This window comes from Carcharodon carcharias, chromosome 12, assembly GCF_017639515.1.
Source record: "Carcharodon carcharias isolate sCarCar2 chromosome 12, sCarCar2.pri, whole genome shotgun sequence".
Classification (NCBI taxonomy): Eukaryota; Metazoa; Chordata; class Chondrichthyes; order Lamniformes; family Lamnidae; genus Carcharodon; species Carcharodon carcharias.
In genome coordinates this window covers 23,857,617-23,883,576 of record NC_054478.1, presented here as the reverse complement: position 1 = coordinate 23,883,576, position 25,960 = coordinate 23,857,617, and the positions used below count along the sequence as shown (strand labels likewise).

Here is a 25,960-nt window from a genome sequence, read left to right as displayed (position 1 = left end):
CAGGGATGAGACACTTGGTACATAGATAAAAGCAAAATACTCTGAAGAAATGCTGCTCTGAAGAAATCATACGGACTCGAAACATTAACTCTGTTTCTCTCTCCACAGATGCTGCTAGACCTGCTGAGTATTTCCAGCATTTTCTGTTTTTGTTACATGGATAGATTGGAGAAGCTGGGGCTGTTTGCCTTAGAGGACAGAAGGTTGAGAGGAAATTTGTTACTGATATTCAATATCATGAGGTCTAGAATGGGAGAGTGAGCAAGGACAGCGAGATTGGTGAAAGGGTTGAGAACCAGAGGACATTGATGTAAGGCAAAAGCAGCAATGGTAACACGAGGAAAAGCCTTTTTACAGTGATGGATTAGGAACAACGATGCACTAAATATGGCGGAGGTTGATTCAACTGTGGATTTCAAAAGAGAACTAGATATGCATCTGAAGAGAAAAAAATACTGCAAAACCAACAGAGAAAGGCAGGGGAGTGGCACTAGCTGAGTTTCTCTTGTAGAGGCCCAGTGCCGACATGAAGGGCCAAATGGTCTCCTGTGTTGTAACCATTCTAATGATTCAAGACTGTTTTTAGTACTCCATGGCTCAGTTCAAATACAGGTAGCATCTCTGAACAGACAATAGCAATCCTTATGTTAGTGACCACTAAATTCAAACAGTACAATGAGGTGTAAGCAAATGTAAATTAAATTGAAAAGGCAACAGCTGGGAGAATATTACCCAAAAAATAGTAATTGCACATTTTGAAGCAATTTGATAAAATTGGTCAAATATCCCATGCAGTTATTTCTTTTACAGTTGAAGCAAGATTTGTACTGTATCTGAATGCATGGAGCATTTGTAATAAGGTAGACGAATTAACAGCGCAAAGATAAAAACAAAAAAACTGCGGATGCTGGAAATCCAAAACAAAAACAGAATTACCTGGAAAAACTCAGCAGGTCTGGCAGCATCGGCGGAGAAGAAAAGAGTTGACGTTTCGAGTCCTCATGACCCTTCGACAGAACTTGCGTTCGAGTCCAAGAAAGAGTTGAAATATAAGCTGGTTTAAGGTGTGTGTGTGGGGGGCAGAGAGATAGAGAGACAAAGAGGTGGAGGGGGGGGTGGGGGTGTGTGGTTGTAGGGACAAACAAGCAGTGATAGAAGCAAAACAAAAACAGAATTACCTGGAAAAACTCAGCAGGTCTGGCAGCATCGGCGGAGAAGAAAAGAGTTGACGTTTCGAGTCCTCATGACCCTTCGACAGAACTTGAGTTCGAGTCCAGGAAAGAGCTGAAATATAAGCTGGTTTAAGGTGTGTGTGTGGGGGGCGGAGAGATAGAGAGACAGAGAGGTGGAGGGGGTTGGTGTGGTTGTAGGGACAAACAAGCAGTGATAGAAGCAGATCATCAAAAGATGTCAACCACAATAGTACAATAGAACACATAGGTGTTAAAGTTAAAGTTGGTGATATTATCTAAACGAATGTGCTAATTAAGAATGGATGTGATAGAAGCAGATCATCAAAAGATGTCAACGACAATAGTACAATAGAACACATAGGTGTTAAAATTAAAGTTGGTGATATTATCTAAACGAATGTGCTAATTAAGAATGGATGGTAGGGCACTCAAGGTATAGCTCTAGTGGGTTTTTTTATATATATAATGGAAATAGGTGGGAAAAGGAAAATCTTTATAATTTATTGGAAAAAAAAGGGAAGGGGGAAACAGAAAGGGGGTGGGGATGGGGGAGGGAGCTTACGACCTAAAGTTGTTGAATTCAATATTCAGTCCAGAAGGCTGTAAAGTCCCTAGTCGGAAGATGAGGTGTTGTTCCTCCAGTTTGCGTTGGGCTTCACTGGAACAATGCAGCAAACCAAGGACAGACATGTGGGCAAGAGAATTAACAGCGCAGTTAGATGTAAACAGGTACGATATGATTGCAATTAGAGACATGGTTGTAGGGTGATCAAGGCTAGGAATTGAATATCCAAGGATATTCGATATTTATGAAGGACAGGCAAGAAGGAAAAGGAGGTGGCATGGCATTGTTAGTTATGGGTGAAATCAGTGCAATAGTGAGGGGATATTGGCTCAGAAAGTCTAGATGTAGAATCAGTCTGGGTGGAGCTAAGAAGCAACAAGGAATAAAGCATTAGTGAGAGTTGTATATAGGCATCCAAACAGTGGTGGTAAGGTGGGGACAGTATTAAACAGGAAATTAGAGATACATATAACAAGGGTGCTACAGTAATCATGGGTGGCTTTAATCTATATGTAGACTGGGCAAACCAAATTAGCAATAACACTGTGGCGGATGAATTCCTGGAGTGTGTACAAGATGTTTTTTTTTTAAGATCAGTACGTCAAGGAACCAACTAGGGAACAGGCTATCCTGGATTTGGTTTTGTGCAATGAGAAGGGGCTAGTTAATAATCTTTTGTGCAGGGTCCTTTAGAGAACAGTGACCATAACATGATAGAATTCTTCCTTAGGTTGGAAAGTAAAGTAGCACAATCCAGAACTATGGTCCTAAATCTAAACAAAGGGAACTATGAAGGTATGAGGTGCGAGTTGACTAAGATAGATTGGGGAACTTCATTAAAAGGATGGGCAATGGCTAATATTTAAGGAATGAATATATGCATTACAACAGTTATATGCTCCTTTCTAGTGCAAAAACACAACAGGAATGGTGGCCCAACCATGACTAATGAAAGAAATTAAGGGTACTGTTAGATCCAAAGAGGAGTCGTATAAAATTGCTAGAAAAAGTAGCAAGCCTGAGGATTGGGAGCAGATTAGAATTCAGCAAAGGAGGACCAAGAGATTGATCAAGGAGGGAAAAATAGAGTATAAGAATAAACTTGCAAGGAACATAAAAGAGGACTGTAAAAGCGCCTAAGTAAGCAAGCAGAAAAAGATTAGGGAAGACAAATGTAGGTCCCTCACAGTCCAAAACAAGAGAATTTATAATTGAGAACAAGGATATGGTAGGACAATTAAACAACTACTTAAGTTCTTTCTTCAGAGGAAGACAAATAACCTTCCAGAAATACTAGGAATGGAAGGTTTAGTGAGGAGGAGGAGTTGAAAGAAATGAGTATTACTAAAAAAAAAGGTGGAGAAATTAATTGGAATGAAAACAGATAAATCCCCACAGCCTGAATCTATATCCAGGGTACTACAGGAAATATAGTGGATGCATTGGTTGCCATCTTCCAAAATTCTGTAGATTCAGAACAGTCCTGGAAGATTGGAAGGTGGCAAATGTAATCCCACTATTTAAAAAAAGGAGGGAAGGGAAAAAACAAGGAATTACAGACCAGTTAGTCTAACATCAGTGGTAGGGAAAATGCTAGACCATTAAAAAGGATGTGATAACAAGACACTTAGAAAATAACAGGATTAGACAAAGTCAACACGGATTTATGAAAGAGGAAATCATGTTTGACAAACCTACTGGAGTATTTTTTTTTGAGGACATAACTAGCAGAATAGATAAGGGAGAACCAGTGGATAAGGGGTATTTGGATTTTCAGAAAGGTTGGAATTCCAGAGCAAGGGCTCAATCTCAGGATACAAGGTAGGCCATTTAGGACTGAGGTGAGGAGAAACTTCTTCACTCAGAAGGGTGGTGAACCTGTGGAATTATCTACCACAGAAGGCTGTGGAGGCCAAGTCACTGAATATACTTAAGGAAATAGATAGCTTTCTAGGCTCTAAAAGGCATCAAGGAGGTACGGCATTGAGATAGAGGATCAACCATGATCATACTGAATGGTGGAGCAGGCTTAGGGGTCCAAATGACCTACTTCTGCTATTTTCTATGTTTCTATTATTTGGCTAGCTCAAACTTTAGCAATCACAATCCTATATACACGAGCTTTGCTTTTATTTGGTAAATCACGTCCCTCTGAAGTTTGAAGGGTAGTGGCTATAGAAAAATGTAGACACCATTTTGTGTACAGAAAAGCCCACCCAAAAACAAGGTTGAGTAGACAGGAACTAATCCTATATTATTCTTTTGAATAACACCCCAGTACTACAGGAATACTGCATTACTGTATAAAGTTCTGCCCCAGGGCTTGTACAATCATTGAATGGTTACAGCAGAGGGCATTCAGCCCATGTCTGTGCTGGCCCTCTAAAAGGAGCAATTCACCTCGTGCCACTTCCCCATAGCTTTGCACATTTTTCCTTTTTAGGTAATAACTTAATGCCCTTTTGAATGTCTTGACCGAAGCTACCTCCACCACTCTTAGGCAGTGCACTCCAGAGACTAACCATTTGCAGTGTGAAAAAGTTTTCCCTCATGTTATGATTTGCAAAAGTCACAATCACATTAAAACTGTGCCCTCTAGTTCTCCTTACCTACTCTGTCCAGACCCATAACTTTGAATACCTCTATCAAACTTCCTCAACTTTCTCTTCTCCAATCCACATAACTGAAGTTCTCATGCCTGGAACCATTCTCATGAATTTTTTCTGCACCCTCTCTAATGCCTTCATGTTTTTCCTAAGTGTGGTGCCTAGAACCGGGTCCAATATTCCAGTTGAGGCAGAAGCAGAGTTTTATACAGGTTTAACAATTCCCTTGCTTTTGTACTCTATGCCCCTGTTGATAAAGCCCAGGATGCTATATGCTTTATTAACCATTCTCTCAATCTGCCCTGCCACCTTCAATGGCTTATGAACACACACTGGTCCCTCTGCTCCTGCACCCCCTTTAGAATTATACCATTTATTTTATATTGTCTCTCCATGTTCATCCTTTCAAAATGAATCACTTCACACTTCTCTGCATTAAATTTCACCTATCACTTGTCCACCCATTCCAACCAGTCCACATCCTTTTGAAATTCTACACTATCCTACTCAGAGTTCACAATGTTTCCAATTTATATCATCGACAATTTTGAACTATAATCTTGACCCTTGAAAGTGAGAGATTGGTAACCAACTGATGTAGTTTGGGTGGGGTGGAGAGAAATGAAGGAGGAGGTGCTCAAAATGAAGTTAGAAATTGTGGAAGTATCTGAAGTTAACCCATTACAAAATTCAACATGCAGGTGTGCTATGTTTAGATCTAAAAGCATTGCATCTTAAGAAAAAAGTGGAAATGCACTGCAAAATTGGCATTAAGGATGGGTCAGACAGCAGCCATTTCTGAAGAAGGACCTCATCCAAGTAGCCTCCTTTCTCAACTTTAAGCAAAGATTTAAGATTAAGGCATCACAGGTCAATTAGTCAATCATGCCTGGCTCTTTTGAAAGACCTATCCAAATAGTCCCACTTCCCTATCCTTTGCAGACCTGTAAAGCTTTTCCCTTCAAGTATTTATCCAATTCGCTTTTGAAAGTTTCTATTGACACTGCTTCCACTACCCTTTCAAGGCAGTGTATTCCAGGTCATAACTTGCCGACTAAAAGAAGATTTTCCTAATCACCCCTCACCAATTATTTGAAATTTGTCCCCTCTGGTTACCAACTGTCCTGTAAGTGGAAACTTTCTCTCCTTGGAATCAAAACCCCTCAATTTTGTACACTTCTATTCAACTCTCTTACAGATGTTGATGGACCTATTCTGCATTCAACAACATTTGTTATTAAAATAAAAATATAGAAACCCAAAATAAGTATTTTGCACTCACTGTCTCATCCTCTCACCAAGATGGAGACCAGGTCCAACCCAACCCAACCCATTCTGCATCACACAAAAATGCTCATTTTTTGTTCACCCATTGAAATGTTGGTTCCCCCCTTTTGGAGTGCATAGTTAAGTATGAAGAGAAAGGAATGAATAGTTAAGGGCTAGGAAAAGTCAACCCAGTCCAGACTCAATTCCCAGTCTATGCAACTGTATTTTAAAGTTTGTAAAATAGACAAGGTAATGTATTACTCAAAGATGACAACATATGTTTGAAACTGTTTTAAACATTGGCTCTAAATTCACTGTTCAATGAAACTTGGGTCCTCTGGTATTTTTCAGCCAGGTTTATTCTGAAACAATAGTCTAGCTTATCTAAATGATTCAATATACTTCTATGGGATTCTGCATTAAACTTATTCACAAGTGACAGTGGAAGAAAGAAAGCACAAGATTCCACATTAAGATTACCAGATTGTATGCAATCTGTAACTCCCTTCCCTCGACCAACTGTAAGAGTAAATTTGATGCTTAAAAATAAAAATCTAGGAGAAACATTTATTTTTGGCAGGGTGGCTAAGGCAAAATGAGGATGACAACAAATTGTTTCCCTCACTGAATCTAGTAACCCAAGACTATCTAATAGGCCAGAATATCATCTAGAATTTATTCCAAAAGGCAGAGCCAGAAGTGACTTAATGTTGGAACCAGTGCAAACTACACAAACAGACCATTTGGCCAGACCAGTCCACAAGTATTTATGCTCCACTTGAGCCTCCTCCCATCTTTTCTCATCTAAATCTGCCATCTTTCTCCTTCATATGCTTGCCTAGTTTACCCTTAAATGCATCTCCGCTATTTGTTTCAACCACTGTGGTAGCAAGTTCCACATCCTCACCACTCTGGGTAACAAGTTCCTTCTCAATTCCCTATTGGATTTCTTGATGATTATTTTATATTGATAGCCTCTAGTTATGCTCTTCCCCACAAGAGAAAGCATTCTTTGCACCCACTCAAAACCTTTCACAGTTTTGAAGACCTATTAGGTCACCCCTCAACCTTGTTTCAAGAGAATATCCAATTGGAATAGGCAACCTGAATTCAGCCCACAGTTACATCTACACACTTACAATAAGTTTAATTCTTCACCTGGCCTAAATAAACAATATATTTGCAGCAATTGAAAGTGCACAGTAATGGAAATATTTACACAACTTCTGAAAAAAAGCCAATTATTTACACTTACTTCAGCAGTGACACCTTCATTCTGGTCAAGCAGGTTGGGCTGGGCTGACCAGTCCACTGCAAAACTGCTCTCATTAAGACCATCCCCCATGGCCATACTTGGAGAGTGGTCCATAGGCATGCTGTTAGATGCACTCTTTTCAGGCTGCACAATCCAGTGAGAAAAGATAAAGAGAGAAGCAAATGTAAAAAATAAAGGCAGGTATGGAGTGAAGAGACCACGCAATGGGTGGGGAATGCAAGAACAGCAGCTTTCATCCTACAGCAGTTGTCAGTGGTTTGATGGCAGTCAAAACATCACTCCAATAAATCTTAAAATATCCAATTTTGCTTTTCCAAGATGATTTATACTTTACCTGATACCTGGGCTAGGAGGTTTGCGCAGATCACACTTGGCCCTTGCTTAACTTTTGCCACAATCAATGTGAAGCATTTCTGTGAAATACAAATCAAATCTTTCCACTTTGCAAGGTCTTCAAGAACTCCTTGGTGCAGGAAATACTCTGCATGTATAGCATTCCACCATCAATTAAAAGGAAATGCACTAATTAATGGCCACAAATTCCTGTTGAGTGATGGCGATAGTGATGCCGCACTACAGGTTCCTCAAACTCTCCTGAAGGGCAGAAGTGGATTAGCGATTTCTTCATGGGGAGACTGATTCCTTCCAGATAGTTTCCCTCAGCAACAAAACGTTCCATTTTTCTACTGAAGTGGAATGTCTTCTCTTCAAGGTCTTTCCCACCTAATAGATTGTTAATTGCTAAACCATCTCAGTCAACATGATAGTGCAAGATATTACTGGATCTTACAGCAGTGTGCAAACTACACCATTACTCCTGGCACCATATGATTCAATGGTGTTAACCAAGGGGATAGGTCAACAGAGATGCAAAGACAGACATTTAAAAGGGATATTTCAGAATACACAGAACAGATACATTCCAATGAGAACAAAAAAATTCCAAAAAAGGGGAGCCCACCATCTGTGGTTAGCTAAAAAAGTTAATCATAGTATCAAACTTGAAAGAAAAAGCATATAATTACACAAAGGTGAATGGCAGGTTAGAAGATTGGACAGAATATAAAAAAACAGCAAAGAATGACTAAAAGATTGAAAAGAATGGAAAAATTAGACCATGAGAGAAACCTTGCTACAGATATTAAGGCAGATAGTAAGAGTTAACAAAGAAGAGAGATAACAAAGTGAGCACTGGTGCTATAGAAAGAGCATCTGGGGAATTAATAATGGAAGATAAGGAGATGGTGGATAAATTGAACAGGCATTTTGCAACAGTCTTCACTATAGAGGATGTAAGTAACATCCCAGAAATAGCTGCAAATCAGGAAATGGAAGGGAGGCAGGAACTCAAGGAATTAAAATCACCAAGGAAGTGGTACTGAGCAAATTGTTGGAGCTGCAGGCTGACAAGTCCCTGGGTCCTGACGGGCTTCACCTTAGGGTCTTGAAAGAAGTGGCTAGGGAAATAGTTGATACATTGGTTTTAATCTTCCAAAATTTCCTAGATTCAGAGATGCTTCCATTAGATTGGAAAATTGCTAATGTAACTCCTTTATGCAAAAGGAGGAGACGACAAAGCAAGAAACTACAGGCCAGTTAGCTTAACATCTGTCATAGAGAAAATGTTGGAAGCTAAAGATGTTATAGCAGAGAACTTGGAAAAATTCAGGATAATCAGGCAGTCAACCTGGTTTTGTGAAAGGGAAATCATGTTTAACCAATTTATTGGAGCTCTCAGAAGGAGTCACATATACTCTGGATAAAGGAGAGCTAGTGGATATACTGTATTTAGATTTCCAGAAGGCTTTTGATAAGGGGAATTTTTTTTTTTGGAGGGTCAAGTGTCTTTGGAATATTTCCTCAATAAGGGGTGGAAGCAGAGCCCTTGAATATTTTATGGCAGAGGTAGATAGATTCTTAATAGGACAGGAGTGGCAGGTTTTTGGGGGTAGGGAGGAATGTGAATGAATCAGCCATGATCTTACTAAATAGCAGGCTCAAAACGCTGTGTGGCCAACTCCTGCTCCTAATTCATATGTTCATATGTTCAAACAATCAACCAGACAGAACTAAAAACCCATGAGTGTGAAGTCAACTCGGGTCCCACAGCCACCACACTAACCCAGTATGTTTAACTTCTTTGAATAATCTTGTTTCTTTGCTCAAGTCTGTAGCACTCAAGATATACAGACTTTTGCAGCCAGATGCAGAGTAACAGTGGTGTCAGAAACACATCGCAACATTAATAACTAGCAATATCTCACAATAAGATCTAACTACCTTGTACCTCGGGAATGATAATGCAGTGGTGTTGTTACTGGACCAGTAATCCAGAGGCCTGGATTAATAATGAGACACGAGTTTGAATCCTAGCAGAGCAGCTTTGGAATTTAAAATTCAGTTAATTAAATGAATCTGGAATTAAAAAGTTCTTAACAGTAATGGTGACCATGAAATTGCTGGATCGTTATAGAAACCTATCTGGTTCACTCATGTCCTTTAGCAAAGCAAATCTGCTGTCCTTACCCAATGTGGCAGTGACTCCACAGCAATGTATTCGCCCCCTGAAATGACTTAGCAAGCCACTCAGTTAAAGATAATTAGGGATGGGCCATAAACGCTGGTGTTGCTATTGCCACCCAAATCCCAAAATATATAAAATAAAGCATCTTTTCAAAATGACAAAAAAACCTATTTGGCACTCTGGTTTTCTAGGGAGGTGGAGGGTCAGGGCAATCAGCTTTAAAACCATACGATTTGGACAGAAATGTTAGCATATTACTGGGAAATACAGAGTTAAGCCAGTTTTTAAATACACCAAGAGAATTTCCTCACCTCCTGAGGGTACTGACTCTTGAATGTTAGTTCCATTAAACAGCCAACCTCCAGTATTTCATCCAAGTGGCCATTAGTCACACACAAGTCAGGAACCTATTTGACCATTTCCAGAGGGGATCAAAACAAATTGCCATCTTGTCTTGACTTATTTTTATGTAAGTAAAAACTGTGGACAAGTGAATGTTCTTACTTAAGGGCGGGTGTTCAGACAGGGGCACCACAGCTCGCAACTGGTAAAAGAAAAAAATTGGACACGTTGCACTAAAGAAATGTACCAAATTGCACAGCCAGGATTCCTAGTCAGCTGCTTAACAAATAATTCACTGCACATCTTAAGACGGTCTTGTCCGATTTGACTACACAAAGGACTGGAACAAAAACAATTTTAAAGAACAACTTGACACGACAGCCATGCTGCAACTTGAGAAGTGAAGAAATTTTTTGATATAAAACCAGAGGTACATAAAGACGGACCACAGACACACAAGGGTAACATTTACCTCATACACAAGACAGACTGGGCTTTAATGCAAAGCAACTGTGTGCAGACTGCAGTGCCTGAGGGTGGATACAGGGTGGGGGGGGGGGGGGGGGTGGGGGGGGGGGGGGTGGGTGGTGGGGGGCAGGGGGGTGGTGAAGTGATCTTAGAGAAGGAATAATGAACAAGTGCATGCTGAGAGCAGAAAAAGCACCTAACCACTTAAAGCTCAGATTCTGCTGGTAGCTGTTTAGAGCAATGCATATATAAACTATGCACACTTTTTTTTTAAAAAAGATGCAAACATGAACTGGATGGGCAGTGATAAAGGCGAGACTTGTACATGCTGAAAGTTAGGTGTGTTTTAAAATAATGATCCATGTTGCTTACCTCCCACAAATCCCAAGGTAAAGACTAGCATGTTGAATAAAATACATAAAACATGTAAATTGAGCAGGCGTTAGTCACACCTTATAGCAAGACTATATTACGTTCCCTCTCCCTGTTTGAGGTATATTTCAAAAGGCAATATCAGTAAACACCCAATTTAATGGCAGTTAAATAAAGTCTAGCTCTGTGCTGTTAGTGACAAAATATTGCCAGGTCTTAAAATATTTATTGCAGAAAAGAAAGCTCAATCTTTATAGAATTTTATGGCACAAAGGTGGCCATTCGGTCCATTGTACCAGTGTTGGCCACCAGGCAACTTAGCTCCAATCCTTTTAAATTTTTCCTGTTTCAATTAGTTGGGCAAATTCTTGGAAGGGAAAAAATTTGCAGGCATATGGGGGAAGGGCCAGGGAGTGGGACAAACTAAGTTTCCCTTTAAAAAACGCCAGCACAGGCACAATGGGCCAAATGGATTCCTTCTGTGCTGAGTGACTCTAGCTGGATAGCACCACAGCTGTGTCCATTTGGGACCAGTTGAAAAACAGCAGGTGCTGCAAATAGCTGGTTGCTAGTTAGCGGAAAAGGGCAAGAACCTTAATGTCCTACCATGGGCTTCTAACTGCCTGTTTCCAATTAAAGTGGTGACTGGAAGGACTCTCCACTCAAGCAGAGGTACAGTGCAATCAATCGATGGGAAGGGTTTGAAAGCAGAGCTTGGAGTGTGCAAAATTGTCAGCACAGTCACTGTTTTTTTAGGATCCAAGGACTGAACAAAAGTCACACAGCACCCACAAGCTGCATTGATTGGCTGTGGAGGGTGTCGAAGGAAAGATAACAGGGGGATCATGGCTGTAACAATGCTGCCCCCACTCAGATTCTTGTGGGTAACCAGCATCATTCGCATCACACAGCCCATTTGTCTTCAGCCACAGGAAAAGTACAACCAGAGACAGCACATTTAAAAGCAGAGAATAGTGTGTGGGGCAGAGAGTGGAAAGGAGGAGGAAAAATCTTTCACCCCCTTCTTTGGAGGCAATGGGGGAAGAACTATTGTAAATGATGGTTTGAAACATCTCAGCCTGACTGGGCACAGTGGAGAGTTGGTGGACCAGTTAATGTTCTGATTTTTGAGCAGTCATAATTTGCTCAATTCTCTCTAAACATTTAGAACTGTGAACATCCATTGTTTAAAAAAAATACATGCAACAACTACAATCAGTTAGGGTTAATTTCCCAAGTTGTCCTTTGGTGCAGCTTTTAAAAACTTCATGCAACTAGAAGCTACAAACTATAATTAGTGAATGCTCTACAGCCACCAACCCTAGTTTGATTGGATCAAAACTGCAAATTGCATGGTTTTTTAATTGCTGGGTCAATATTTTGCAGATATGGTAGCATAGTGGTTATGTTACTGGACCAGTGATCCATTGACAGGAGTTCAAATCCCACCATGGTAGCTGGGAAATTTAAATTCAAATTAATTAAATAAGTCCAGAATAAGCAGCTGGCATCAGTAATAAAAACTGTAAAATGAGATTGTTGTAAAAATCCATCTGGTTCACTAATGTCCTTTAGGGAAGGAAATCTGCTGTCATTACCTGGACTGGCCTATGTGTGACCCCAGACCCACAGCAATGTGGTTGACTCAATTGCCCTCCAAAATGGCCTAGCGTGCCACTTAGTTGAACAGGAGTGTTCAATAAAATGGCCTCGCCACAACCTGTGAATGAATTAAAAGAAATCCTGGCATTCCCTGCTTCCTGATTGTGGGAACACAGTCACCTCAGTGGTTCAAGGTTCCATTTTTTTGGTACAACTAGGGACAGGCAATTAAATGAAGCCTCAGTCTCCCAGCTCCAGAGGGGAAAAAGGCTAAAATTTCAAGGTGTCATTCTCTACAAAACTAGCAACCTGGGCAGCATCTTCCTCCACACAACCAAGAGCTCAGACAGGTACTTCACAGGGGAACATGATCTGGTTCAATAAGCAAACAACACCTCCTCTAGGCTAAAAGTATTTTCTACACCTGAATGGTTAGGTCACTAACCAGAGAAAAGACTGAGCTAAACAAACCTGAGAGACTGGCGAAGCTGCTCTCACTACTGGACTGGACTCTGGCTTCAGAGGATCAAAGTCTAAGTCCAATAGGCTTCCTTCATCCTGCAGAAGCCCAGGAGCCTCAAACTAGGCAGGTGTTTGTATGGGGGAGGGAAAGAGGAGAAAGAGAGAAAGTAGTTTACTCATTTGCTACACAGGTATGTCATAATGCAGTGTTGAGTAGCTGAACATGGAAAAAAACACATGTAGGCTTTAGCACAACAGAGATGAGGTAGATGAAACAAGATTATAGTAACAGACAATAATCTTTAACAAGGGTGACTTTAAAGAACTTTGTTCCAATTAAAGAGGATGACAAACTAAAGCCACTTATTTACTAATAGCAATTTTGCCTCGATCTGCATGCACAATCCTGATGAAGCCAAAGATTTTATTGGACTCTGCACATTACCCATCTTCAGTTGCAATTAAAGTGAAACAAAACGTTCATTTTGATTTTGCCACATACTTTGTAAAAAGACGGAGGAAAGGATACCATTCTTGCCAATTAGGCAAGGGAAAACAATCACCACTTTGATGGTGAAGCCTACTTGCCATTGGCTGTCGAGCAAGGTTGACACAAGATTTACTTGCATTTTCTTGCTGCTCCCAGTAGGTTGGAGCAGGGAGGGGAGGAATGTATAGGGTAGATAAAGTTCTTGCATTTGTTAATGTAGCTTCACATAGAATATTCCAAGTCTTTATGTAGTACATGGTGCTGTGTCACAGAATGAAGACATAAATATCACCTAGATAAGTTAAAAGGATACTGGCCAGGTCAGAGCAACAGATCAGAGAACTTAACCTTAATTAGTGAAAAGGGCACTAAACAGCATCAGATTATAGAACAGATTGCATGGCATTCCATTTATGTTGACATCCTGTTTATTGAATGGTTCGCGGCTCAAGACACAGCTGTTCATGAATCAGCTATTACTCAAATTCTATTGAACTAGCATTAAATCAGTAAATTAGATGGCAGCTAAACAGCTCCACAGCAAAATGAAAGTTCAGAGCCTTTTGAAAATTTAGCTCAGCAATCACATCGGTTTAAGAAGCAGATTGAACAAACTGAATGGATGTGACTACATACATCCTGCAAAACTCAACACCATTCTTTTTTTCCCAGTATTAGCTTATTTGGATTCATTTCAAATGTTAGCCAGATAACTACAGGTGTGCTGAACAGAATCATCAGCTCTGGCACTAGGGAGCTACAATCCTGTTCAAACCTGCATCCATGGCATAATCATGTCTTAAGTGGGCCTATTTCACCACCTTTACCTCCTCTTCACCATCTGCCCTTCCTCATTGAGATGCTGTTTGAAGCACTTCTTCAAACCACCTGGGAAGAGTTGAAATATCATGCACGATCACTCAACCAGGAAAGTGGGTTCCCAAACTTTCCCTTATGGAGCAACACTTTGTTACCATGGAGAGAAGCCTCAGGAACCAAATCCAGCTGGCCCAGGAGAAAGTAGTGGAGCAATAGAGAAAACTAAAGCCAAATGTGAATGCTGGACTCCCTCCTTCTTCCCAAATGGGCAGCGCCTCTTCCCTCTACCTCCCCTCCCAGGCCAAGAGAAAGGAGAACCATGTTTAGACTAATGTACACAATTTTTGTTGAAGTGGACACTCCTGTCACAGGACCTGAAGTTCACATACTGAAGAACCTCCCATGTTCTTCAAGAATATACAAGTACCTTCCTCCAGCCATCAGGAGGCAGTAGCGCAGGGAATGTAGATTTATTACCAAATGCCATCTGCACCTCCCTGGATGGTCCGTTAGTGAATCTGGAAGATGCTAACCAAAAGAAGAAAAAAAAACACCAAATTCCATCTAAATATTCTAATTAATAGTGCCCACAAGAAACCAGCAAACTCATCAGGAAGAGCTCAACACTCCAATTTACATGCTTCTGGGAAAAAGTTTAAAAATGGTGGAGACCAATATTCAAGAAAAGGCAAGCCCAATTATAAATAAAATTTAAGAAAGGATTAGAAGAGATGGTGCAAGCCTTCTCAGGAAAGATGCACACCACCCCTACCACATCCCATGACCCCACCACACTGATAGTATCAGCCTACAGTGACTATATTTACCATTTTCACCCCCTTACAGCATATGCACCAGAGAGGTGAATTAGTAGAATCAAGTCCACCCCTCTGCAGGAGTGGCGAGGAGGCCTGCTCCATCTCATCAACTTCATTAAAATAAAAGCAAAATCCTGTAGCTGCTGGAAATCTGAAATAAAAAACAAAGTGCTGGAAAAACTCAGCAGGTCTGGCAGTATCCGTGGAGACAGAAAGAGTTAACGTTTAGAGTCCAATATGACTCTTCTTCGGAACTCCAAAGAGTCGTCATATCGGACTCGAGAAATTAACTCTTTCCTCTCCACAGATGCTGCCAGATCTGAGTTTTCACAGCACTTTGTTTTTACTTCATCAACTTGACTAGTACCGTAACCTTCCATACACACATCCACTTCCCCACATTATCCCCTGGAAAAGCCAAGCAATCTGCAACTAAGTCAGGAAATACTTGTGAAGATTCCTTCTGACTCAAAACCTTCATATATACAATATGTGACTTCAGTTGTCCATAACTAAAAATCATAATTAAAAGCTCATTATCCCTTCCACACCCAATACATGGGGATGTCCAGGTACCTCTTTCCTTCTAGAAGGCTGTAACAACTGCATACTTACCTCACCTCAGCAGTCCGAGAGGGCATTTAATTCCACGTTCTGCCATTGGTTTTTAAATAAAGCAGAACCTCTAGTCCCTAAACATTTCAAACAGGCCAACTAACCAGATTGTGTCCAACCCGTCATTTTAAAAAAAGTCAGAACAGATTCTCAAACGGCAATGCTGAATATCCCAAATTACATACAAGCAAACGAATTAGGAGCAGTAGGAGGCCTCTGGGCCCCTCAGGCCTGCTCTGGCATTCAATAAGGTCATGACTGTCTTGATTTTAACCTCAACTTCACATTCCTGTCAAGCCCAGATAACCTTCAACCTCCTTACTCAAGAATCTACCTACCTCTGCCTTAAAGATGTTCAAGGACTCTGCCTCAACCACCTTTTGAGGAAGAGAACTCCAAAGACTCAATCCTCAAAATATTTTTCCTCATCTTACACAGGCTACCCCTTATTTTAAAAGGGAGTGAAGCCCAAGTTCTAGATTCTCTCACAAGACAAAACATCCTTTCCACATCCAGTCCATCAAGTCCCCTCAGGATCTGATGTGCTTCAATCAAGTAATTGAGAGTAATCATCACTGGTTAAAAAGTAAAATGATCCTATGTGCAAAACATTATAGTAAAATAATTCACTAAAATTTGAGCACTGTGCAAAGAAACACTTGAAGCTAACTTTATACCCCAACTCAGTATAAAATGAAATTTCTTGCTTTAGCTAAACCACAGAACTTCCCCATTTATGGTTAGACTGAGCGATTACAAATTGCTGAAATCCGTTCAACTTGAATCAATGTCAATACTGTACAAGTGGTTTGGGGAAAAAAATTGCTCGTCAAACACAGCCCATTAGACACTTGTTCAAACTAGAGCATGTAGATGACAACCAGTGTCCTCCAAGTGTACAAGAATAAGCACTCTGAGGAACAATTAGTATGTTGACTTTGCAATATTTGGTAAGTAGCTACAGACAAGGGAATAAAAGATTGAGAGATTTGGAGCTGCCACACATTGTAAGTGCCTAAAATATTAACTAAGCATAGTCTGGTTACTTTCTTCCCACCCCCACTAATACAAATTAATTTCTGACAATATTGGCGTTGAGATAAATCTTTTTGGTTATTTTGCAACTTTGACCCATTGAAGGTCAAAACATTTTAATGCATCGCAGTTTTTGTTAGGAAAAGGTGGCAATTCCAGTCTAGTTGGAGTGAAGACAGGAATAGTCGTGTTAGGTCAGTAACTGAAGGGAGGGGTCAGGCACAAGAAGCCATCAACTAACCCAAAGCATGCTTCATGCAGAAAGGAATATTGAAGATTAGTCGAAAGTGGTGATGAAAATGGAGGGGATGTTAAGATGGTGATGGAGATCACAAGAGTGTTGGAAGAGGCAATGGCTAACCTGTGAAGGTGTCGTCACACTTATCTCAGGGATGAAACTGTCGTCAAACAGATTGAGGATATTTTCTTGCTTGATGTCCTTTGACGGTGTGACCTTTGGTGGAGGGGGCACTGGAGGGCCTTTCCTTTGCTGCATATGCACAAAAATACATCAATAGCAAAAAAGCAGGAAAAGAGCAAGGCAGGACAATCAACGCTAAAAACTTTGTAACAAACATCAATAGAGATCAAGTGCATTGAGGAACAGGAACAGCAGAGCAGGCTAGACCTAGAGGGAGGTGTAGAACACAGATCAAGCAGACAGATAAAGGAAAACTTGTTCAATTTGTTCAGCTTTGTTTAAACCAACATACAATACAGGAGGCAGCCATTTAGCCCATCGTGGTCTTGCTGGGCCAAAAAGAGAGTCATCTAGTCTTGTCTCACTTTCCAGCTGTCTGTAGCCCTGTAGGTTACAGCAACTCAAATGCACATCCAAACATGATTAGGGCTTCTCCCCCCCACCACCCTTTCAGCCAGTGAATTCCAAATCCCCACCATCCTCTGGGTGAAAATATTCCTCCTCAACTCCCCTTTAACCCTTCTAAAGTCATAGAGTCAGAGGTTTACAGCACAGAAAAAGGTCCTTCGGCCCATCTAGTCTGCGCCAGTCTAATTACTTTAAATCTTTCCCCTTAGTTGTTGGTCCCTCTGCTAATGGAAACAAACCCTTCCTACCCACTATCTAGGCCCCGTCAATTTTATACACCTCAATGAAATTTCTCCTCTGCTCCAGCCTATGCAATCTTACCCCATAGCTAAAAGTACTATGAATCTATCTGGTTTCCAAACTATGAAGAGGACAGGGGGGGCACCGGAAAAAGTGCACAAGAGATTCACATTGCAACCAACCCTTCATTTTTTTTTAAAAAATACACATCACTCTTCCACCTGTGCTTCACCAGAGTAAATAAACATTCTCATGCATCATCAAGTACTGATACAAAACTTTATGCAGCCTCCATATATTTAATAGTGGTACCAACTGAGCCAGGGCTGACATTTGCTCACGCTGCCTCTGGTTCTTTTGCCAATTGCCTTAAGCTGGTGCCCTCTGATTACGGACTCTCCTGCCACTCAAATCAGTTCATTCCTCTATTGATTTTATCAAAACTTTTCAATTATGAACTCTTATCAAATTTCCCCTGTATCGACGGTAGAAACAACAAAACAGCTGCGTCAGCCCCACTAATTGTCAACCACAGCAGAAAAATAAGAACACTAGCTCAGAGTCCAATCTCCCACTGAAACCATGATTTCGGCTTAGACAAATACTGGTGTTCAGGGTCCTAAATATATCATTGAAAGACGGAGGAGGATGTCCTAGGCTACAGCTGACTGCAGAGCACTTGATAGAGTCATTGGTGATAAATCAGCAAAAAAGAGTACTCCTTTACACAGTCAGTCCTCAGATGATTCAAATTAACACGGTCTTAAAATAAAAGCCACATTTTTCCAATGAATGTCATTCAATTTAAAAAGATATAAAGCTGTATTAGTGCTTTGAGCAAGGTTTACACACAGAATTACATATTATACACCACAAACAGGCCATTTGGTCCTAACGTACTATGCTAGTGTCTATGCTGCACATAAGCCTCTCCCACACCTCTTCCACATAATTTCTACTCTTTTCTCCCTCACATCCCAATCTCTACATATCAATACCATTTGCCTCAATTCCATTTTGCAGGGAGTCTCATACTCTCGGCAGACTACAGTTTAAATGGCCAGGAACAAATCACTGGAGAGATTGAAAGGTTCTCATTTGAACTGTGTCCAAAATCACAGTCCAGTAGCAGTGCTTGCTAGGGTGCTGGGTAAAAATGAGGTCAATTTCCTGCTGCTAACATTCATCCCTCCCAGTCCCATCCCAGTTAAAACAGGCATTGTACATCTTCAAGCCCTGGATTTCAATACAAAGTCAAACAGTCAAACTTATGTTTCTCTTTTTTTGCACTAGAAGCAGATGGCATTTAACAACAATGTGAACAGAACCAGTTTTTTTTTTTAATTAATTCATGCATAGGATGTGGGCTTCGCTGGTTATTGCCCACCCCTAGTTGCCGTTGAGGTAGTGGTGAGCTGCCTTCTTGAGCCACTGTTGTACACCCACAGTGCTGTTAGGAATGGAGTTCCAGGGTCTTAACCCAGTGATAGTGAATATATTTCCGAGCCAGGATGGTAAGTGACTTGGAGGGCAACTTCCAGGTGGTGGCGCTCCAATGCATCTGCTGCCTTTGTGCTTTTAGACGATAGCTGTCATGGGTTTGGAAGGTGCTGTCGAAGGAGCCTTGGTGAGTTTCTGCAGCACATCTAGTAGATGGTACACACTGCTGCTACTGTGCGTAGGTGGAGGGAGTGAATGTTTGTGGATGGGGTGCCAATCAAGTGGGCTGCTTTGTCCTGGATGGTGTTAAGCTTGGAGTGTTATTGGAGCTGAACTCATCAAGGTAAGTGGAGAGTATTCCATCAACTCCTGACTTGTGCCTTGCAGATGGCAGAAAGGCTATATAGGGAGTCAGGTGAGTTACTCACTACAGGATTTGTAGCCTTTTGACCTGCTCTTGTAGCCACAGTATTTATATGGCTAATCCAGTTAAGTTTCTGGTCAATGGTAACCCCCAGGATGTTGATAGTGGAGGATTCAGCAATGGTTATGCTGTTGAATATCAAGGGGCGATAGTTAGATTCTCTCTTGCTGGAGATGATTATTCCTGGCACTTGTGTGTGGCATGAATGCTACTTGCCACTTGCCAGCCCAAGCCCAAATATTGTCCCGGTCTCGCTGCATTTGGGACAGCTTCAGTATCAGAATTATCAGCAATGGTGAACATTGTTCACTGATGATTGTACATCTCCATTTCTGACCTTATGATGGAAAGATGGTCATTAACAAAGCAGCTGAAGATGATTGAGCCTAGGACAGTCAGTCCCCCCAGCCATAATTATCACACCCCTAGCCATCTCAATTCTTCCATCTGTAAGATCCTCCAAAATTTTTCTTCAGTCCACCATCAGTGGCCATGCCTTCAGCTGCCTCAGCCCTAAGTTAGGGAATTCCCTCCCTAAACTGGTCTTTCCTCTAAGACACTCCTTAAAACCCAGCTTTGACCAAGCCTGTTGTCACCTGGCCAAATAATATACATGGCTTGGTGTCAAATTTTGTTTGCTGATACTCCAGTGAAATGTCTTGGGACATTGCGCTTATATAAAGGCAAGTTATTTTGTTTACCTTTACTAATCTCTAAAGACCCAGTGAGCCTCCCCTGGTTGAAATGCTCAGCAATTCCTCCAGGCAGCAGAATTGAGATGTGACTAAAGGTATTTGCTGAGTGAGGGGTTATAAGACTTCAGTCTGCATGCTAACAATGGTCGAATATACAGAACAGAAGCAGACCATTCAAATTAACTAGTCCATGCTGGTTAGTATGCTTTACTCAAGACTCCTCCCATCCTTCCTCCTCTATCAGCATTCCCTCATGTTCTTGTCTAGCTTCCCCTTAAATGCACTATGCTATTTGCCTCAACTGCTCCATATTGCAATAATAAAAACAAAAAAACTGCGGATGCTGGAAATCCAAAACAAAAACAAAAACCGAATTACCTGGAAAAACTCAGCATGTCTGGCAGCATCGGCGGAGAAGAAAAGAGTTGACGTTTCGAGTCCTCATGACCCTTCGACAGAACTTGCCTCTGGGACACCCTGGTCCACTCCTCCATCACCCCCTACTCCTCAACCCCCTCCTATGGCACCACCCCATGCCCACGCAAAAGATGCAACACCTGCCCCTTCACTTCCTCTCTCCTCACCGTCCAAGGACCCAAACACTCCTTTCAAGTGAAGCAGCATTTCACTTGCATTTCCCCCAACTTAGTCTACTGCATTCGTTGCTCCCAATGTGGTCTCCTCTACATTGGAGAGACCAAACGTAAACTGGGCGACCGCTTTGCAGAACACCTGTGGTCTGTCCGCAAGAATGACCCAAACCTCCCTGTCGCTTGCCATTTTAACACTCCACCCTGCTCTCTTGCCCACATGTCTGTCCTTGGCTTGCTGCATTGTTCCAGTGAAGCCCAACGCAAACTGGAGGAACAACACCTCATCTTCCGACTAGGCACTTTACAGCCATCCGGATTGAATATTGAATTCAACAACTTTAGGTCGTGAGCTCCCTCCCCTATCCCCACCCCCATTCTGTTTCCCCCTTCTTTTTCTTTTTTTTCCAATAAATTATATAGATTTTCCTTTTCCCACCTATTTCCATTATAAAAATTTTTTTTTTTTTACATCTTTTATGCTCTCCCCACCCCCACTAGAGCTATACCTTGAGTGCCCTACCATCCATTCTTAATTAGCACATTCGTTTAGATAATATCACCAACTTTAACACCTCTGTGTTCTTTTGTACTATTGTTGTTGACATCTTTTGATGATCTGCTTCTATCACTGCTTGTTTGTCCCTACAACCACACCTCCACTCCACCTCTCTCTCTCTCTCTCCGCCCCCCCCACATACACACCTTAAACCAGCTTATATTTCAACTCCTTCTTGGACTCGAACTCAAGTTCTGTCGAAGGGTCATGAGGACTCGAAACGTCAACTCTTTTCTTCTCCGCCGATGCTGCCAGACCTGCTGAGTTTTTCCAGGTAATTCTGTTTTTGTTTTTGTTTTGCTCCATATTGCAGTAGGTTCCAACATTTTACCACTGCAGAATACTTAGCCACTCAATATGTGAATTTAGAAATATGTTTACTTTTGATATGAAAATGCACACAGTTCTAGGTTAAATCCCAGGCTGTGAATTGGTTGTTACTAAAATAATTCTGACATTAACATTTTTTAAGCAGGGGGAGCCCCAATACAATTGCCCTTGGATTTTGAAACTAGAGCCAGATTGACAGATTTAGAGGCATTTGTTCCACTGCAGTGGTATATGGGTGGCGTCAGGCAGCAATGTAGTAAGCAGGAATTTATGTAGTATCATTTAGCTCAGTTCAAATAGCAGAGGCATGACCAGTCAGCTATCGGATTCACCGAGAGGGTGAAGTCACTTAAGACTCAGTACCCCCCACACATACACCTGTCACCTCTTTATATAGCTGGCTCTTTGACGGTTCTTGTAACTCATCAAGTTTAATTGTTTGAATTTAAAAACAGTTTATAGACAGCGTATTTATAGACAGGTCACAAAAATGTTAAATCCAGTCCAATTATTTTAATAACGGGGCATTCAGTGCACCAGAGTGTAATAAATACAAATCATTCTGATCAATTCCTTCTAATTCGTAGAAATACAACATCAGACTGCCTGATGTCTCAGTGGCTAAGTGCATTGCCCAGGATCCTATCACACCTGAATGGCCTTCTCCTTTCCTACTTTGGTTCAACAGGTAAGTCTCTTTTCCCTCTTTGTTGGCACATAGAACAGTAGGCATTGGGGGGTGGGGGGGGTGCGGTGGAATAGTAAGAAAGAAAATAAAATGCATATTTCGAACAGCTTTCAACCCTCCAAGAGTCAGAACAACTTATGACTAATTTATTCAAATTAATATTAGGCACTTAATTCAAGATAGCAAATTAGTCTATGTAGTACTACTGTGGAACCAAATGACGCACAACTAATCAGCTATTTATACTTTTCACATGTGAGTGTATCTCTGTAGCCAACTAAGGCTCTAACTCCATCTAAAATTACCAAATCCTCATCCAGTGTAACAACTGGGACTCATTCTCAATTTACAATTTGCAAGCTAACCTTCATTAGCGGTCACTCTCTGCTTTTTGCCCCATCATATTTAAAATCCCCAACTTCAGTGAGTTTCACATTTTAACCACTCTGGGTAAAGAAGTTCCCCCCCACCAAATCCCTTATTGGATTCATTAGTGACTATCTTAATATTTGAAGTCCCTCATTCATCACTAATGCTTTACTTTAACAAAGTTATGATAAAAATCACTGGATTATCAAATGCTTCAAGTTCATAAAATTACAGGTGATTTTAGCCACCTTTCATTGTGTGGGGCTTTACTTTATAGTAATGCAATGGAGCAGATTGAAATAAGCGCAATATGGGAATATTTCAGTTAAACTCTCCCGAATTTTACATGCAATTCAAGTGAGCTCAATTCCCAATAACAACCAGTTTAAAAACAAAAAAACTGCAGATGCTGGTTTAGCAGAATACAAACAACTATGACAACAGCAGGAACTTTTATGAACTTGAAGCATTTGATAATCCAGTGATTTTTATCATAACTTTGTTAAAGTAAAGCATTAGTGATGAATGAGGGACTTCAAATATTAAGATAGTCACTAATGAATCCAATAAGGGATTTGGTGGAACAACACCTCATCTTCCGACTAGGGACTTTACAGCCTTCCGGACTGAATATTGAATTCAACAACTTTAGGTCGTGAGCTCCCTCCCCCATCCCCACCCCCTTTCTGTTTCCCCCTTCCTTTTTTTTTTTCCCCAATAAATTATAAAGATTTTCCTTTTCCCACCTATTTCCATTATATAAAAAAAAACCCCACTAGAGCTATACCTTGAGTGCCCTACCATCCATTCTTAATTAGCACATTCGTTTAGATAATATCACCAACTTTAATTTTAACACCTATGTGTTCTATTGTACTATTGTCATTGACATCTTTTGATGATCTGCTTCTATCACTGCTTGTTTGTCCCTACAACCACACCGCCCCCTCCTCCACCTCTGTCTCTCTATCTCTCCGCCCCCCCCACACACACACCTTAAACCAGCTTATATTTCAACTCTTTCTTGGACTCGAACTCAAGTTCTGTCGAAGGGTCATGAGGACTCGAAACGTCAACTCTTTTCTTCTCCGCCGATGCTGCCAGACCTGCTGAGTTTTTCCAGGTAATTCTGTTTTTGTTTTGGATTTCCAGCATCCGCAGTTTTTTTGTTTTTATGACAACAGCAGATTCACTACTGCAATACAGTTAGCACAAGTATAGTCAGCAAATGTCTAGGATTGGAAGAGACAGTAACTGGCTGTCCACTGACCAGCTTAGAGCAAAACCAACACATTTTATGCCATGGTGAGCAAAGTTCAGATGTTCTCTCATGACAGCTGCAAAATTCCAAATCAAACCATTCCACCGTCAGTATTCCAGGACTATTCCCAACCTCTAATACAGATCCTGGATGTCGACACACAGAACTAAAGGAAAAACCAATTATTTAACTGAAGAATATCATAAGGCAGCCACCAGAAAGGCAACTGATGAACTACGTTACCTGGGATGGTGACTTTGGTATAGGAGGGGCGTGTGGTGTGGGAGAAGCAGCAGGTACATGGTTGTCATTCTTTGTTGTGGGACTGTTGGGTGGAGACTCTTCCACTGTTGGTGATGCAGACTTCTCTAGTTTCACAGGGGTACTGTTGGTACAACATACAACTCCTTGAAATTCATAATGCAATGTTCAACAGAATATCCCCTCAAAAAGAAATACTTTTTAACATAGCATCTTTCATTGCCTCAGGACATAAACATACCCTTTTAGTAATTTCTCCTTCGTTAGTTCCCTTTACATGTAGGCTATTCACCTCAACTACTCCATGTGGTAGCAAGTTCCACATTCTCACCATTCTTTGTAAAGAGGTTCCTCCTAAATTCTTTACAGAACTGATTAAGGATTGCCTCATGAGCCCTAGTTCACCCACACATGAAAAGTACCCACATTCAAACATTTGCATTTATATAGCACCTTTCATGTAGTAAAGCAACCCAACACATTTTGCAAGAGTCAAATTCTGACACCAAGCCATATAAAACGATATTAGGACAGGTAAGCAAAAGCTTGGTCAAAGCATTGGTTTTGAATAGCATGGTAAGAGGAGGGAGGAGAGGTGGAAGACTAAGGAAGCAATTTCAGAGCTTGGGGCAGAGGCAGCTGAACACTCAGTCACCAGCCGCAGAGCCAAAATTGGAGGAGCATAGAGATCTTGGATGGCTACAGAAATTAAGATAGGGAGAAGTGCAATTGAGGAATGTGAAAAGGATGAGTATTTTAAAATTGAGTCATTGCAAGACCAGCAGCCACTCTTGGTCAGCAAGCACATAGGTGATGGGAGATCAGGGTTCAACGTGATAGTGGTAGAAGCGTTTTGGATAGGCTCAAGCTTAGAGGGTGAAAGGTAAAAGTCAGCAAAGAGATCATTGGAATAATTGGGTCCAGAGGCAACAAAAGGCATCCATTAGGATTTTAATCAGGCGAGCCAAGGCAGAGGCAGAGTTGTTAAAATTTCACATGTACACTGAAACAAAATATTGAGGGAAAAAAAGTGGTGTTGCTCATATGCATATCTAGAATTATGCATTCTGCAAGTCATAAACATTGGAAATAACTACTGAGAGAAGTTCTGAGACTTATGGAACTTGCCAATATCTTGCCCTTTGCTCCCCCCACCCCCCAATTAAAAACATTACTGGATGAAGTGTCAGTATATAATAGAAACATCAAAAACAGCTGGGCTCCAACGACAGTGAACTAAGAGACTGTCAGGCTTGCACAGGGAGACTAGCATTAGTCACTTAGTAGTACAGAACTTGAGTATTGCTGAAAAAAAAAGACATGCCATCAAATCTTTACATCTTGCACTCATCAGGTGAGATGCAAGAATGCCAAATTTCAAAGGGAGCAACAATTTATCCTGCAAAAGTGCAGTGATTGGTTGGCAAGCTGACACTATGGAGTTTCCTGGTGAATTCTATCATTTCCCCACATTTTGATTAATTCAACTGGGAGAAGTTAGAGGTCTATATGGTTTTGACCAAGGGGTGGGTGGGACAAGGACAAAAAGGTAGGTTTGTGATAGGAGAGATTGAAATGACAGAAGAATTGTCTTCAGAAGCCAAGGGAATGGAGATAGGACAAGAAAGCAAAGAAACAGAAGAGCAAGTGCTGCTGCTGACGAAGTAAAAAACCAAAACCAAGCAAAGGAAATAAAATGGAGATTATGACCTGAAACTGTTTAACTCAATGTTGAGTCCATAAGGCTGTGAAATGCCTAAATGAAAAGGCGAGGTGCTATTCAAGCTTGCACGGGGCTTTTCTGGAACAGTGCAGCAG

The 25,960-nt window shown here is 41.1% G+C and overlaps 1 protein-coding gene across 8 annotated transcripts in view; it reads right to left on the bottom strand.

The window, feature by feature from the left end:
- Positions 1-25,960, bottom strand: part of LOC121284791 (myc box-dependent-interacting protein 1-like) — a 163,680-nt gene that overhangs the window by 16,932 nt on the left and 120,788 nt on the right. For 3 of the 8 annotated variants that reach the window (XM_041200463.1, XM_041200465.1, XM_041200468.1), the window contains 5 exons: positions 24,125-24,266; positions 16,818-16,946; positions 12,689-12,799; positions 10,616-10,639; positions 6,889-7,032 (listed from right to left, as the gene is read on the bottom strand). In XM_041200463.1, the coding sequence (XP_041056397.1) occupies positions 6,889-7,032; positions 10,616-10,639; positions 12,689-12,799; positions 16,818-16,946; positions 24,125-24,266 (550 nt within the window). The remainder of the gene's footprint in view (positions 1-6,888; positions 7,033-10,615; positions 10,640-12,688; positions 12,800-16,817; positions 16,947-24,124; positions 24,267-25,960) is intronic. The other 5 variants (XM_041200464.1, XM_041200466.1, XM_041200470.1 and 2 more) reach the window with 5 other exon arrangements.